This window comes from Uloborus diversus, chromosome 4, assembly GCF_026930045.1.
Source record: "Uloborus diversus isolate 005 chromosome 4, Udiv.v.3.1, whole genome shotgun sequence".
Taxonomy (NCBI): Eukaryota; Metazoa; Arthropoda; class Arachnida; order Araneae; family Uloboridae; genus Uloborus; species Uloborus diversus.
The window spans coordinates 171,416,599-171,431,590 of NC_072734.1; the positions used below are offsets into that span (position 1 = coordinate 171,416,599).

Genomic DNA, 14,992 nt, shown 5'->3' on the forward strand with positions numbered 1-14,992 from the left:
GAAGATTAGTGTGTGGTTTGAAGGTGTCTGCTAAAATAGTTCACGAGAATGGTTGTTCCAGTGGACGTTAACGAAAACGAAGAATTGCATGTGCAATTAAGAAGGAAATTTTTCGAAAGTTTAAGTACTTCTGGGAATAATGGTATGTCTCTTTTGTGTATACAACTTCTGGAATACGTTTAATATTTCTTCCAAACATAAGTCATGAGCGTAGTTACGGTGCCTTATCTTTTGGATATTGAGTTGACTGTCAAAAATTTAAGAAGTTTTATCGTTTTGTTAAGCTTAACGTGTGTTACTTAGGCGTATTTCGTGTAGGTCAAAGGTTTTTTATTTTTTTTAAATGCGTTTGAAGTTTGCATATATTCTTGAAAAGAAATATAATTTAAGGATTTTTAGCTGTTCTTGTTTTACAACATTTAAAACTGCAAGACTTTTTTTGCGCATTTACAAGATTGTATCAAAGGCAAAAATTCAGCAAGTGTTTCTATACTAAAAAAAATATATATATATTATCCAGTTTTCTTTCCAGGTTTCAACACTAGCAAGTAACCAGTGTGGTTTTTTCGAGTTCAATAGAAAACGATAAATTTTCTTCTTTATCATTTGAAGACTTCATATTTCTGATAAAAATTCTGGATTGAATCTTAAAATTATTTGTTTGTAGGTTAGGAGCCCCCTCTCCTTTGGGCAAACTAAAACCTTTTTCGAGAATGCGACAGGGGGGGGGGGGGGACCCTACCTGTACAAAAAGATGGTAAAATACACATTTTATTTTTGGTAATAGAGTTAAAAAGTTAAATTAACTAGAATGCTTGGAGTGCCCATTCCTCCAAAAAACAATGTAAAGCTTCCTCCTGTCTCCCCTCTAAAAAATGGAACCTCTCCAGTGACTATCATTAGGTAGTTACTTTAAACCATGAAAATTTGTTAAAATTTTTAAGGTTTCTATTATTTCCTTTCCCCTTTCACATATGGGCATCCCTTCTTTAGCTGATTAGAATACACTGCTGGAATATTTACTAATTAGGATGTCCAATGGCTTTTCCCTATTGCAGATCTTAATACATTCAAACTCGTTTATAACCAGCACGAAGGGAATGCGACTTTGCTCATTATGTCAGTGTTCATAAAAAACGGGTTTGTGAAAAAATCGTAGTATTCATAGACTTGCCTTATTTTTTTCTGTACAATACCTAAGAAGTTGGTCCATTGCTTTGAACTGTCTTATTGTCTCTTTTTTGAAGTAGCTAAGTGTGGTCTGAAACTTATAGTTATTTGCATCCTTGACTTCAAAATAGTTTGAAGATTTTCTGCATTTTAGAAGCCAAGTATGTCCATGGCTGTTTAACTTCAAATTTTCACAGTTGAATCTATTATTTCGGAAAGGGCAAATTGGACTTACGCCCTTTCTGAAATAATAGATTCAGTTGTCGTGGTTGCTTTCATTTTATTTTTTCCTTATCTGCATTAGCTAGACTTTGAGCTACAATATCCTCAGAAGTACATTTCAGAAATGATACCCAACATTCGCATTAACTAATATATATAACTTTTAACTACTCATCTACTCAAATTTTTTTAAAGGCTGTGTCATCACTTGTTCTTAGAATTTGTCTTATTTCTAACTTTTGAGTTTAAAATGTTAATGGAATTTTTCCAAAAATTAAATAATCTTTTCTTAAGAAAACTCAACAAATTTTATGAATGACAAAAATATTGCTCGCTTCAAGCCGGACTTACTACCGGACTTTACAGAGCAGAAAAATAAAAACTGTTTAGGAAGAAACGAGAGGTAGGGGCAGTATTATTGGTTGTTTTTTAGATTTTTCTTTTGAACAGTAATTTTAGTAGTTGGGGACAACCCCCCCCCCCCCCCGAAACGTTAGTATCAAAAAAAAGAGAAAAAGAGGGGAAGAGAAAGAAAGAAAAAGAAAAAAATCAAAAAGACTTTTTTCCTGAGTAACAAAGGTCAAAAATTCACTTCGCCCCCCCCCCTCCCCCACAATGCTATTGAAAATCTGCTCCATGTGTGACCCTCAAGCATAAAGACGCCTCCCTCTGCTGCGACAATTTTTTGATAATTGAGTGAAATTTGACACTTTGCTTTAGAAATGAGATTGATTTGTTAAATCCACGTATATGCAACCTCTCTTTGTCATTGATTCTGCAAATTTTTAAATATATTTAATTGAATGAGCCGTGCAGTGGGAATATTGCATACAGTCGAATCTATATTTTGAATTTCACATTGAAAAAAAAAAATAGAGATAAGGAGTTTTGAAATACGGGGGCTTAAGAAACTTTTTATAGAAATTTGAAATATGAAAAATGATGGTGAAAACTTGAAATCGGTACTAAAGACAATATGGGCTCTTGATTAAAATTCCTTTTTATTAGTTTTGTTAGGTATTAATTCTATTATTACATTATTGAGTGCTTTATTGCGAGTTTAAGGAATCATTTTGACAGTAAAAGAAACTTTAAGCATATCTTTTTCAAGAAAAAGTCTTTTATTGCTTTTTGGTCCCTGAATTTTTTTTTTTGGATTCATTATTTATCCTCTTGAGGTTAGCAATTGCAGCAAATCTAACTTGGCCAGTATTCTACAATTTTCCTTTTTTCATCACTTGAAAAAAACTTATACTTTCTTTTCACTCCTATCATTTCGGTTTTCTAAGGAATTGCAATTTTAAGAAAGAGAGCAATCAAAGAACAGTACTAATCCAGATAACAGCAAAATGGCTTTTAACTTGAAGCACCTTTAACCATGAACTTGAAATGTTCATCTTAAATATGTCAAACTTGTGAATTTCACCCCTTTACTCTTCTAAGAAAGTTCGGATTAAAAAGTAGAAAATAAAAAAGACTTCTGTTTATAATACCCGAAATTGCTGTTGCTCTTTCAAAAAGATATTTATGTAAATTCTAAAGCAGCTAATAAAATGAAAGAGGTGAAAGGAGAACTGATGGTATGATGTTGAGCGAATAACTTTCTACCGCCAATATTTCTTCCCTAACTTTTTTATTCAAAATTTATTAACTGCTTTAGAATTAGCATAAATGTAAATACATAAAAAGCAACATATAAATATAACGATATGAAAAGCAATTTCATTTTTTGCGGGAAAATTCAAGAAGCCTTTTATTTTGTTTCATACTTTTAGTGCAAACCAAGTTAGTAAAAATAGTCTTTATAGTCTGACCATCGATGAGATTGAAAGTCAAACATCCAGTTTACAGGCGGAAATGGATGCATCTATTAGCTTTCAGGGATGCCAGCTTTTGTAGATGTGTGTTAGCCTCTAAATTAAGCAGTCACACTGAAATGTACGGAACACGCTCATCAGATGTTTGATTTCCCCCTGATTTGGATCGACTGGTTTTGACAAGACCTTGCTGGAAAATTTCACTTTAAATTAAATGGAAGGAAAAGAAAAAAAGTTGAATTTTCCACGAACATTAAAAAATTCTTTGCTTTTGTTTTGTTTGACACAAGTATTGGAATTAGGGCACCCCATTCCAAAGTATGTAAGATTCACCTCCCTCTTTTTTTTTTTAATACTAAAAAATGTACATATATATATATTAGGGTGGTCCTTATTTTTGAAGTTGTTGATATTTTACGCGACGCCCCCTCAATTTGTTCCAGTACACAAATAAGTGATCCTTGCAAAATTTTAAGTCAATCCATGAACATTAACACGTGCCCCTAGGGCCCTCTTTTTTGAGTTTTGAGGGAAAATTATGGTTTTTCTCATTTTTATGCAAAAATATTTAAGTTTCATATTTACAGTTATTTTGAACCTCAATATGGGCTGCTACTTCCAGACCGACCATTCTCTCACTTTCATTCTGTAAAATTTAACATGTTACAGAGGGTACATGTACACCAATGGCCTTGGGTCAGGCATACCACTGTTCTGAGCTCATTCCAAACTAAGCGGCGGGGGAACATTCCTTTCGACCAAGATGGGCACAAGGGATTCTAAAGGCCATTAATGAATGGCCTAGGGAGTTAATGAATGATCTTTGATACAACAAATTGACTCCTCCAGGCTTTGGGGCTGTTGATTTACAAAATTTCCTGTGTGTGTAATATGTGGTGGCAAATAGGCTCGCTAGGTTTCAATGCTATAAATATAAGAAATGAAAATTTTATTTTAATTTTCTGTTCTTTAGTTATAAACATACTTAAATGTTCATGTAATTTTTAAAATATAAATTACGAAAAATCCTCGATTACTCTAACATAAAAATATACTATATTTTCCACATCTAAAATTTAAATTTTAAAATATTCCAAACTGGAATAACGTAAAAATCTATACTTTAAATTAATTTTCTTCTATTTCAGTACATAGTCCTTTATGATCAATTTTTTCTCGCGATTCATTAGATTTAGAAACCGAAATTTGGATCTATCCTAACATATTAAACCTTTTTTCTACATCTAGTCCATCACAACGCAAAAAAGCTTGACAATTATTGATATCTGCTCGCCTTTCATCACTGTTAGACAAATGCCATATTAGGGATAAAGATGCTGTTTGTTAACAGCCTATGTACATGTAGTAAATTTAAATTCAAATGACTTTGCGATCAATCATATATCTCTTAAGAGAGCAAGAGAAAATCTTCCAGAAGAAACATCAAATTTCATGAATTTAAATTCTGATTTTGTTATTCACTTGGATACAAAGCTACATTCAGATGTAACTGGAAAAAGAACGTTGATAGGCTTACCGTGATAGCTTCAGATCCCAATGTTGAACAGCTACTCGAAATTCCCGAGATATTTCTTCAGTTGTGTATGATATCTTAGATGATTGCTCTTTATTGAGAACTGTTCAAGCTGTAGTATTTGATACAACGGCTTGCAATACCGGCCGCATGAATTGTGCATGCAATTTTTTATATCAAAACCTGAACGGTGATATATTACATTTGGATTACCATCATCATGCACTTGAAATCGTACTGCAGAATGTGTCTTTAAAGAAGTTCTTGCCTTTCATAGTTCTAGACCCGATTTTCCATTATTAAGTATTTTGTAGAAAGATCTCCATCATTCAGAACTTAAACGTTTCAATCAAGTACACATACCACTTAAATTCTAAAAGAAGAAGTCTATGATATATTATTGTTCGTAAAAACTGGATATTGAGAAAGAACTTTCTTTTTAAGATTACAGAGAATTCTCATAACTTGTAATAATATTTCCTGGTGGACACCCTCCTAGAGCCATATGTTTTCGGCAACCTGGAGCTTATCCCTGAACCAGATGGGTGGCAAAAAGAACTTATTGTTTGAAAATTTATGTATTTAGGAAACAATTTAAATTGACCTTACATGAAGAAAAAGCCCATAAATGCTGTTTTACAGTTAAGTAATGTATAAAGATATGGTTTTTCACAATAACACAATTGAGGCTCTTTTAAATAATATAATGTGTCTAAAAAACTAGTAGCGTACAAAATGATGATAAACATGCAGCAGAAGCAGAGATTAAAAAATTCATAAATCACTTATGATATATAGAGGATGAACTAGTAGCTTTGTCCGTATTGGATGATGGAATTAACTTTGCAGATAGGAAAACACTACTCCAAAAAATTCTTTCTGATAAGGAAGACGTGTCTGATGATTGTATAAAAAAAATTTCATATAACGGTGGTAAATGATTTGGAATACTTTCTTAGTAAGGATTTTCCTCTTTATAGAATAAACTAAAAATCAATGAAACTGTTCGATAGGTTGCAAATACCAAAAGATGTTTTCCTATTTGATCTTGATTTATGGCAAAATAAAGGAAGCTATTTAAAGGGAAGAGAGATTGTTAAAATACTGAAAGTTGTGAATGATACAACTGAAAGAGCAGAATTAATCGAAAAATTTCACAAACAAGTTACCAAATACGAATCACAAAATCAATTTATTTTACTGAATGTCCAAGACTATTGGGGAAAAAAACACGATCGAGATACATTGAGAAAAGCGTACGATTAACGTAAAGTTTCTAATGCATTATTTCATTCTTATTCAATGTAAAATGCTTAGATGATATAAAGTTATTGGAAAGATCAATTTTAGTGTTACATCACTGTAAAAATATTTTGCAAACCTAGGAGAAACGATGAACTGGGTTTGAAATAAAAACACGAAGATTTGTTGGAAAATTATCAAAAGTGTTCAAGTTCAACGTTCTAGGGGCACGTGTTATTATTGACCGACAAAATTCAAATTTTGCACACGTTACTTTTTATTATTGTGTCATAAAACTAGGGGACGTCACTTGCTAAATTCAGAGAAAAAAATTTTCCCATATAAATAAGGACCACCCTAATACACATATATATATACACATATATATATACATATATATATACATATACATATATAAATATATATATATACATACATATACATACACACACATATATATATAGAAAAGACCCCCCCCCCCCCCGAAAGTCGGGTCTAGCTACGCCTCTGTGTACTGGTTCTCACTGCCTCATATGTGAAATGATTTTACTTTTATGTGGCTTAAAATCTTCTTTCTTTAGAAAACAGCAGTAGTCACCCACCATTGTTGTTTCCCAATCACTTTGGTTGCGTTCGACGAAACTCACCGGTCGACCGGTAACTGGTTACTAACCGAAGCGTTCTATGATCAACCGGTTACCACAGCGGTTACCATTCTAAGCAGTTGATTGGAGCACGTGATCATTAGCTGTCACGTGATTAACTAAACTAACCGGTCGAGCTCGTCAAACGCAACCTTTGATGTCCAGTTTCTCGAGTCGTAAAGGTCTGATAAAATCTTTTCCCAAGATTATCACTAACCATGCTAACATTTTCTGGAAAGTAATCTAAATGGGAATGTAAAATTTTGAGTGACTTTAGACACCCCATGGATTTCTAGGACTGAAGAAGCTCTATAAGGATTTTGTAATTTTTGTCCTTTTTTCCTAAAAATCTTTTTACTGCTTTTACAAATGATTTCCAAGCTGCTAACTCATTTTGATGTAGGTTTTCTTCATTAATTTTTAACGTTTATTAATGCTTCTTGAATTCTCATTTCTTTCTATATGGGCCCGAAAATCAACAAGACTTTGAAAATTAATTTAAAAAGAATAAAGCGAAAAAATCATGCATGCGAACAAAATTTACTAGGCTTATTAGCATTTTCTTCGTTGCCACTTGCGTTTGTTTTACCTTTTTCGTCTGCCTTTAGAAAGTGGCTACAGGGACCCCTACAGTTCGTTAGAGTTGCGAATTGCTGCGAAGGTCGGTCAATTTTAGGACAAAATAGTCTAATTCGGGAGCCGAAGGTTTTTAATTCAAAGACTCGGAGTTGGAATCGGACATTTTCCCTTCAAGTTCGCAACTCTGCCAATGTTTGGGGAGTCGGAGTCAGACTTATTTCGGGATAAAGGAGTTCGAATCGAATTTCCAAGAGTCGGAGTCTGTCATTTTTTCCTCAGTGTATAAATTTCTGCCAGAGCTACGGAGTCGGAGTCCGATTAATTTTCAGGTACAGGAGTCGGAGTCAGGTGCTACAAAACTGTCGGGAGTTGTTCGTGAAGAGCTATTTCCGACAAAAGTTGTTTGAAGTAAATCCGCCTTTAAATTCTGAAACTATATTGACTTCCAGTTTTCCCGTAGGCGCTAATGTTAAGGGATTTGAACTGTTCAATATTGAACGGAATTTTTTTAAAATCGACAAGATATTTTCTATGAATGCTCTTTAGGGTGGTCCAAAAAAGGCCCTTTTTAAAAAATATCTGATTTTTATTGGTCCTACCCCCTCATTTGGTTCCATCTGAGTAAAAAATAATTATTGTGAAGTTTGAGCTCATAATTTTAACATTTAGAGGTAGCTCAACAGCCTCAAAGTTCTGCATTTTACCATTTTATGCTGTAAATGCAGATAGAAATAAAACAAATTCTAGGAAAAGTATATAAATTTATTTAATAGAAGTTGCCAGCGTTTTGTAAGTTGAAAATAGTTACATAATAATATTTCAACAGTTATGTATATGACTTTCCTTAGTGCACATTAAAAACGCTGCTTTTTACATTCGGGATAAGCTCGTTGATGTTCTTCGACAACTTGCAACAAGAATTGCAGGTGTTCTTCATTGCGTGCCAATTTCCCATTAAACTCTTTTATAAGGGCTATACATCTTTCAGCATTATCATTAACTAATGAAATTCCTTGAATAATCCTTTTTGCTTCCTTAAAATCCTCCTGAAGCTCCCAGATTTCTGGATCTACGTGAATGAAAGTATCGGGTAAACCCATCGTTAGAAAAAATGAAATTGACCCCTTTGTAACAAGTTCTTCGAATTTCATATATATATCCATAAAATGTTTTAACAAAATCTTAGGACGCTTTACCACATTTTTTCAGTTTACTTCATTCAGCGCCTTCACCATCTGTCTTTTAATGCAGAGTGGTACTTCATTGTCAAAAAGGGTCAATGCCACCAGCTCTTCTGACAAATACCAAAGGTGATTGAGAAATTTCTGGGTTGCAGTCTTGCTTATGTCTTCATCAATTTTTCTATACTTCAATAAAGATTTCATTAAATTAAAATTGTTATACGGTGCATTTTGAGGCATAGAAGCTGTCATCCAAGCCTTCAAATACACACGTACAACAAATATGCATATTTTTTGCAATCCCTTTTCTTCTATTGACGTGATGGTAAATTGACAGCTAAACATCCATATTTTGAAACAATACATAGTTTTAGACATCCATCTAGCGTGATGCATAGCCCCAGGTGCTACAAATTTGATTCCACGCGGAGGGGCTTTACCGAGAAATATTAAGCATAGTTCAAGACATTCTCGATAGTCATCTCTCGCTTGCGTGTCATGTAGTAATCTTTCAGCAAATACTATTGTATCATCCTTTACGTCTGTCACTTGTGCTAAAATGTCCTTATTGTTGATTCTTATGATGTATTTGTCTTTCTCTATGAATTCCCAGCAGGCCTGGAATCGTTTAAAAAGAGGTACGTCTGGTGCTGAAGAAAACCCAAACATTTATTAAACACAGCACCAATAATTAATTCCATAATGTGATGTTGACATGGAAAATATAGTAACTTTTTCTTTAGTTTTTGCTCTAGTAAAACACGGGTACCGTTGCTTTCCCCGGTATTGACACTCGTTGTCAAAGCACATAGCAGAAACTTTGCCAGTTAGGCCCCAGTCCTGCAAAGCTTCATAAACTGCAACAGCTTGACTTTCTCCAGGGCCATTTTCCCCAGATATTATGACAGGAAGTCTATCGACTTTTTCTTTGCCAGTTAAGTCTTGCAACAATTTACCATCCCAGTGAACTGTTAATTTAGCATTCTGTTTCTGAAATTCTGTTTTTAACTGCTGAAACATATTAGAGCGGTGTTTCATCCTCTCTCGGCGAATAGAACTTCTACTTAAAGTAATATCATTTACTTCACAGCCCCAGCTCTTTGCTGTTTCAGCAACTGCAAACAGCACTGCGATCTGAAACTTTTGTCCTGTCCAAAGCTGCTGCCAAATGTGATGTCATAACTTTCTTCCACTTTTTTCTTTTTTGAACATCACAATCTTTCGCTAAAAATGGTACTTGTTCTTCATATTCTAACTCTTCTGATTCATCAGAAAAAATCAATTGCACAGTAGCTTCCATTTCTTCACACTTTTGTTTCATTTGTTGCGATCTTTTGAGCCCTGCCTTTTTCCTGAGATCTACCGTTTTTTCAGTTTTCTCAAGACGCTTGTCTATGCCTAGCATTGATCCTCGCCTTCCTTTCTCACGCTGAGCTAACAAGAACTCTCTATCTTCAGAAATTTTTATGTTCAGAGCATTAGCATGTGCTATATCAAAAAGATTATCCAAGTTGGAAACAAACTCACCTTCTTTATTTTTTTTGTGTCATTGTACTTCTGTTTTTTTTTTTTTTTTTTTTTTCAATAACTTCCATTGCTCATAAAGTTTTTCTAACTTGGGCTGACAGTTTTGGGGTCTTTGTACGGGTATTCTGGCTTTTTTCCAAAATTTTGTTATTTCTTCTATTGTGTTTCTTGAAGATTCTCTTAGTTTTCTTTAATTCAATATGGTTATGAGTAAACATACCCAAAGCCATACGAATTGAAGGTAGTTTACAACCTGTCAGCGGTAGAATTACGGTAACCGGGTCGCGGCGATAAATATTTCGTTCTGGCAACCCGCTACCTCAACTTGGCGACGAAACTATTTCGGCAACCCTACAACAAAGCTGATTTGCTATTCGTTTGGCCAATCGGCGATACAAAAAATTGTGATTCGCAACTCCAACGAATTATAGGGGGCACTGCAGTCACTGTCTAATGGCCGTCTTAAAAATTAAAACAAACGCATGTGGTAACGAAGAAAATGCTAAAAGTGTCGTGATTTTTGTTCGTATGTATGATTTTTTCGCTTTATTCGTTTGAAAAGATTTTTCAAAGTCTTTTGGTTATTCTGACCCATATAGAAAGAGATTAGAAACCAAAAAGTATTACGAAAGTAAACAATTAATGCAGAACACACAGTAAGTTGTTCTGAAGCAGCCATTTTCACGATGTTGAATTCGGAATTCATAAATTTTTGGTTCGCTTCGAACGGCATTTTCATTTTGTACCGTTTTTTCTATACATTAGTACATATTAAGTTCAGTTTCGTGACATTTCCAGCATTTGTTGACATTTTTGTCACATAGTGCACATACGTGGCAGACTGTCAAGAGTAACGTTTAACACTAGATAATTTATTTCTATGACTATATGATTGGATATCCAAAGAAATCATGCATTTAATTCATTCGTCATGGAAATGATTTACCTGATATGCGAAATCTTGTCAAGATACATTATTCTTTCACATAATTTTAAAACCATACCCCTATAAACAGATTTTTGGCGAACTTTTATTTTTTATTGTTCAAATTCTTAACGTTCTTTCTGGATTTTTCAATCTGTTCTGCGATAAATATTTTCAAGAAAATTTATTTGCATACTGTCTATTTCAGTAGGATACTGTAGTAACAAAGGTTATTTAAATCATTTATGTGGAATTAGGTTAAGGAAAAGTGTCCAGTCAATGTTAAGTTCGTTTTTTTTTCTTCATCGAATTGAAAAACTGATATTTATTCAAATTCACTCAGAACAAAATAAATAAAATGTGTACTCACAGTTTATATATGGTAGTAGTTTTCTTTTCAGTTGATTGACCATTATTTCTTTTTACTTATCGAATTCTGTAACCTTACTATCATTTTATTCCACTCATGATAAAAATTAAAAATGGTTTAACTAAAAACGCGAAAACTCGCCAAGGCTACTTTGCTTGCACAATACTAAAACTACTATAACCCTAAACAAATTTGGTGAAACCTTTCAGCTGAGAATAAAAGGAATAAAGTAAATTCTTTCTCGGTTAAACATTTTTCATTTTGTTCTACGATAATAAATTCAAGAAAATATTTTGCATACTGTCCATTCCAACTAAATGCTGCTGTAAAATATGATTAGTTAAATTAATTTAAGATTAAAAAAAAACTCATATTCTTACAAATTCATACAAAACAATAAAAAATTTTACCTGGTATAACGTTATCCAATTTTGTTAATCCAGAGTTTTCTCGTTTACGCTTCCACCATTTAATACTTTTTTGAAAGAAATAAGAAAAACTAACATTATTTTGAGAAGCTCGAGAATACTACTAAGGGACGAATTAATTTCTGTAGCTGAAAGCAAACTAAGACACATCGATTGCGTTAATAAATACTCAGAACAAACTGCCTGTGTTTACGTCAACAGACACGCGTGATGCGCAACGTGGCAATGTTTTAGTTGCATTCGCAGTTTTATAAATCACCGCAAGGTAGCGTATTCGAGCGCTGGAGTTCCGAATTGATTTGACTGAAAAATATACTTTTTCTTTTTATTCCATAGAATTATTTTATTAATTTTCTGAAAGGTGATTTTTTTTTCTAAAAATTGGCAACATAAACAATATCTTTTCAATTTTTAGATCATCGAAACATCTTAAAATTTTTTATCGTGGAATTATTTTCACCCTTAACTATTTTAAGTTGTAGATTTAAAAATTCGTCATTTGGATACTTTGTTTTAAGATTTTGCTCGCCGTAAGTACTTTGTTTCATATATTGTTCCATCTTTAATTAAAAATTTATTAACCATCGTAAAAGTTCATTCAGTATGGTTGAATTAAAATTTGCGGTTATGATAACGTTCTCTGAATGGATCTTTTAATGTGGTTTAATTTATCTAATAGATTATTTTAAGTTTTACTGTTTCACTTTTCCTGTACTTAATGGCGTTTTCCGTTTACTTTAAGAATTATTTAAATAATTTTTTAGATCCAACTTTTAATGTTTTAAAATTTTGTTGGAAATTAATGTTACATTTTAATGTTCCTTAGAATGTGTTTTAATGTGGTTTGGTAGGATAATTTAAATTTTAATGGAGATGTTGAATCATTTATTTAGAATGTTATTTTACGTGTTAACAAAACGTTAACGTTATTTTGCAGTTATTTCAATTTATTTCGCAAATTATTTGAATTTCAGTTTAATTTTAATGTTGCATAATGTTTCGTTTCCTTTATTTCGCTAATGGCTAGTTATGTATTTAGTTCGAATTAAATGTGCACGCTAGCCAAAAACAGCTTAAGTTTTTTTTTTTTTTTTTTCATTAAATGTTCTTAGAAAACTGTCAATTACCCATTCCTAATTTACACTTACCGCCTTTTTCCAAGTATTTAATTGTTATCTCTCTAAAAAAAATTGCTAGCTATGCTTTATGATTTCTTAGTTTAGGTTTAAAAATATGTTTATTTTCATATTTTGCTATATTATCATCATTTGAAAGAGGAAAAAGAATTTAAACATTTTTTTTTTTTCCTTTACGGTTACGATGAGAGAAAGAAAAAAAAACTAATTCTTTGTTACCAAGGTGATAGTTTGAGAAGCTCCGCCCATTTTCTTTGGGTCTTTTCTATTGGTAGATTTCCTTTGTTTACATTGAAGTACTTCGTTTACATTGAATCGTAGATGCCAAATTTGGCTGTTGTTGAAAAAATTCGCCAACGCGACCCGGTTACCGTAATTCTACCCTGTCAGCTCACTTATGGTTGAACTAAGAAGATAAACCTCTGATTTTGATCTAGTAGATGCATTTGCCATGTTCAGTTATTTTAAAATAAAGAGACATATGAATTTCAAATAAGTGCAAACTGCCATTCATAGTGGTGAAACCATAGACTAATAATAAGAGTAGACCGAGCTATGGCAACCCTTTTGCTGCTCATAAACCAAACCATGTGACTAGTGGATATCCTAGCAACAGCGGGCGTTAATCGTAGCAGACGATCAACGCCAGCGCGAAATAAAATAAATAGAATTGATGGAACACGGAAGAATGATCTTTTATGGAGTCCGATTTGTAAATTTGTTATTCTAAGTTGTAAATATTTTGTTAATATAGTGAGTTTTTTGTTTAGATAATATTGTGCATTTTCTTTAGTCAATTTCAATAACTCTCTAAGCAATAAAAGATGCAAGCGACCAAGAAGAATCAGCAAACGGTAAGATTTTTACCTACAGTTTCAATTTAAGATACCGATTAGCACATTTTTGCGTTAGCGCAAAACGTTTACGCCATTTCGTTCACGCCAACGCTGATAGCTCCCAATGAAATAAAAGTTACCGAAAACTGATCAAAAACTATTACTAATGTCAAAATAATGCATAACTAAAAGAAAAACAGTTCAATCTCTGCACCTGGAGGTTTTTTTTAATGAAAACACATTGTTTTAAAAAACATGTCGAGTGCCAAACTATAGATAATGCTGCCATTTAGCAACCATGCTGCCAAAGTTTTCGCCAAGCCCTTCCACTAGTCACATGATACATCTATGAACCAATTTTCTTCATCAGCGAGAATGAGAAAGCTCGGTCTACTCTTATTATTAGTCTATGGGTGAAACCAAAACAATTAAGAATATATTTGATGGTCACAGTTACAGTTAAGAGCATATTGGATGGTCACAGTTACAGTTAAGAGCATATTTGATGGTTACGGTTAGGAATATATACATAAGCAACAAGTTGAAAATTTATTCGATCACGACTGTTAATGGAATAAATTTTATGCATTTATATTTACAAAAGTATTAAAGTATTTTCATAATGGCTATTGTTATGTCTCTATATACAATAGCAATTTTATAAAGCAATTGTTTTCTTGTTAATAAAAATAGCAATTGTATTTTATCTTAGTGAGGTCAATGGTCGTGTGTCATACGCGTTTTATTCAGCAATGATGAAAACTTCATCTGCGTTGAGCTACCTCTAAATATTATCGAAATGTTTTCAAATTTTGTCTGATTTATTTTTTAATGCATTGGAACAAAATGGGAGGGTAGGACTCAAAAAATTTTCACCTTTGAAATTTTGGACCACCCTAGTGCTCTTCATCAAAAGCTTTTTCTAACAAAGTGTTTTGAAGCAATTTGCCTCACAGTTCGGAATTGCCTTGAATTTCCCCGTTGGCGCTAATGTTGGGTTTTTTCACTGTTCAAAATAGAACGAAAAATTGTTCAAATCAGAAAGTGAAATATAGGAATGAGGTGTCCTCGCCGAGGTCTTTCGAAAAAGAAAAAAAATTTGTTCGAATCGGACTATTCACTCAAAAGTTATTGGGGGGAAGGACAGACAAACCGACACATTTTTCCCCATCTCAATTTCTCAATATTGTACCCTACTTTTCAATCTTTAATTTTTCGATATTTATTTGATCATTTTATTTATTTTTGACTTATGTTTTTCGCGGTATTTTAAAATGCATTAAGCCTTCTTTCATGCTTTTTTCTTTATCTGACTTTCACTGAAAAAGTTGGCTAAAAAGCATCTGTTATGTTGAATTTTTATGATTGTTTCCCGAACTCG

The 14,992-nt window shown here is 32.9% G+C and overlaps 1 protein-coding gene across 2 annotated transcripts in view; it reads left to right on the plus strand.

Annotated features, from left to right (window-relative positions):
- The first annotated feature begins 5 nt into the window (after positions 1-5).
- LOC129220260 (motile sperm domain-containing protein 2-like) overlaps positions 6-14,992 on the plus strand; it is a 73,327-nt gene continuing 58,340 nt past the window's right edge. For both annotated transcript variants that reach the window (XM_054854642.1, XM_054854643.1), the window contains exon 1: positions 6-142. In XM_054854642.1, coding sequence (XP_054710617.1) covers positions 49-142 — 94 coding nt within the window. In that variant the 5' untranslated portion in view covers positions 6-48. The remainder of the gene's footprint in view (positions 143-14,992) is intronic.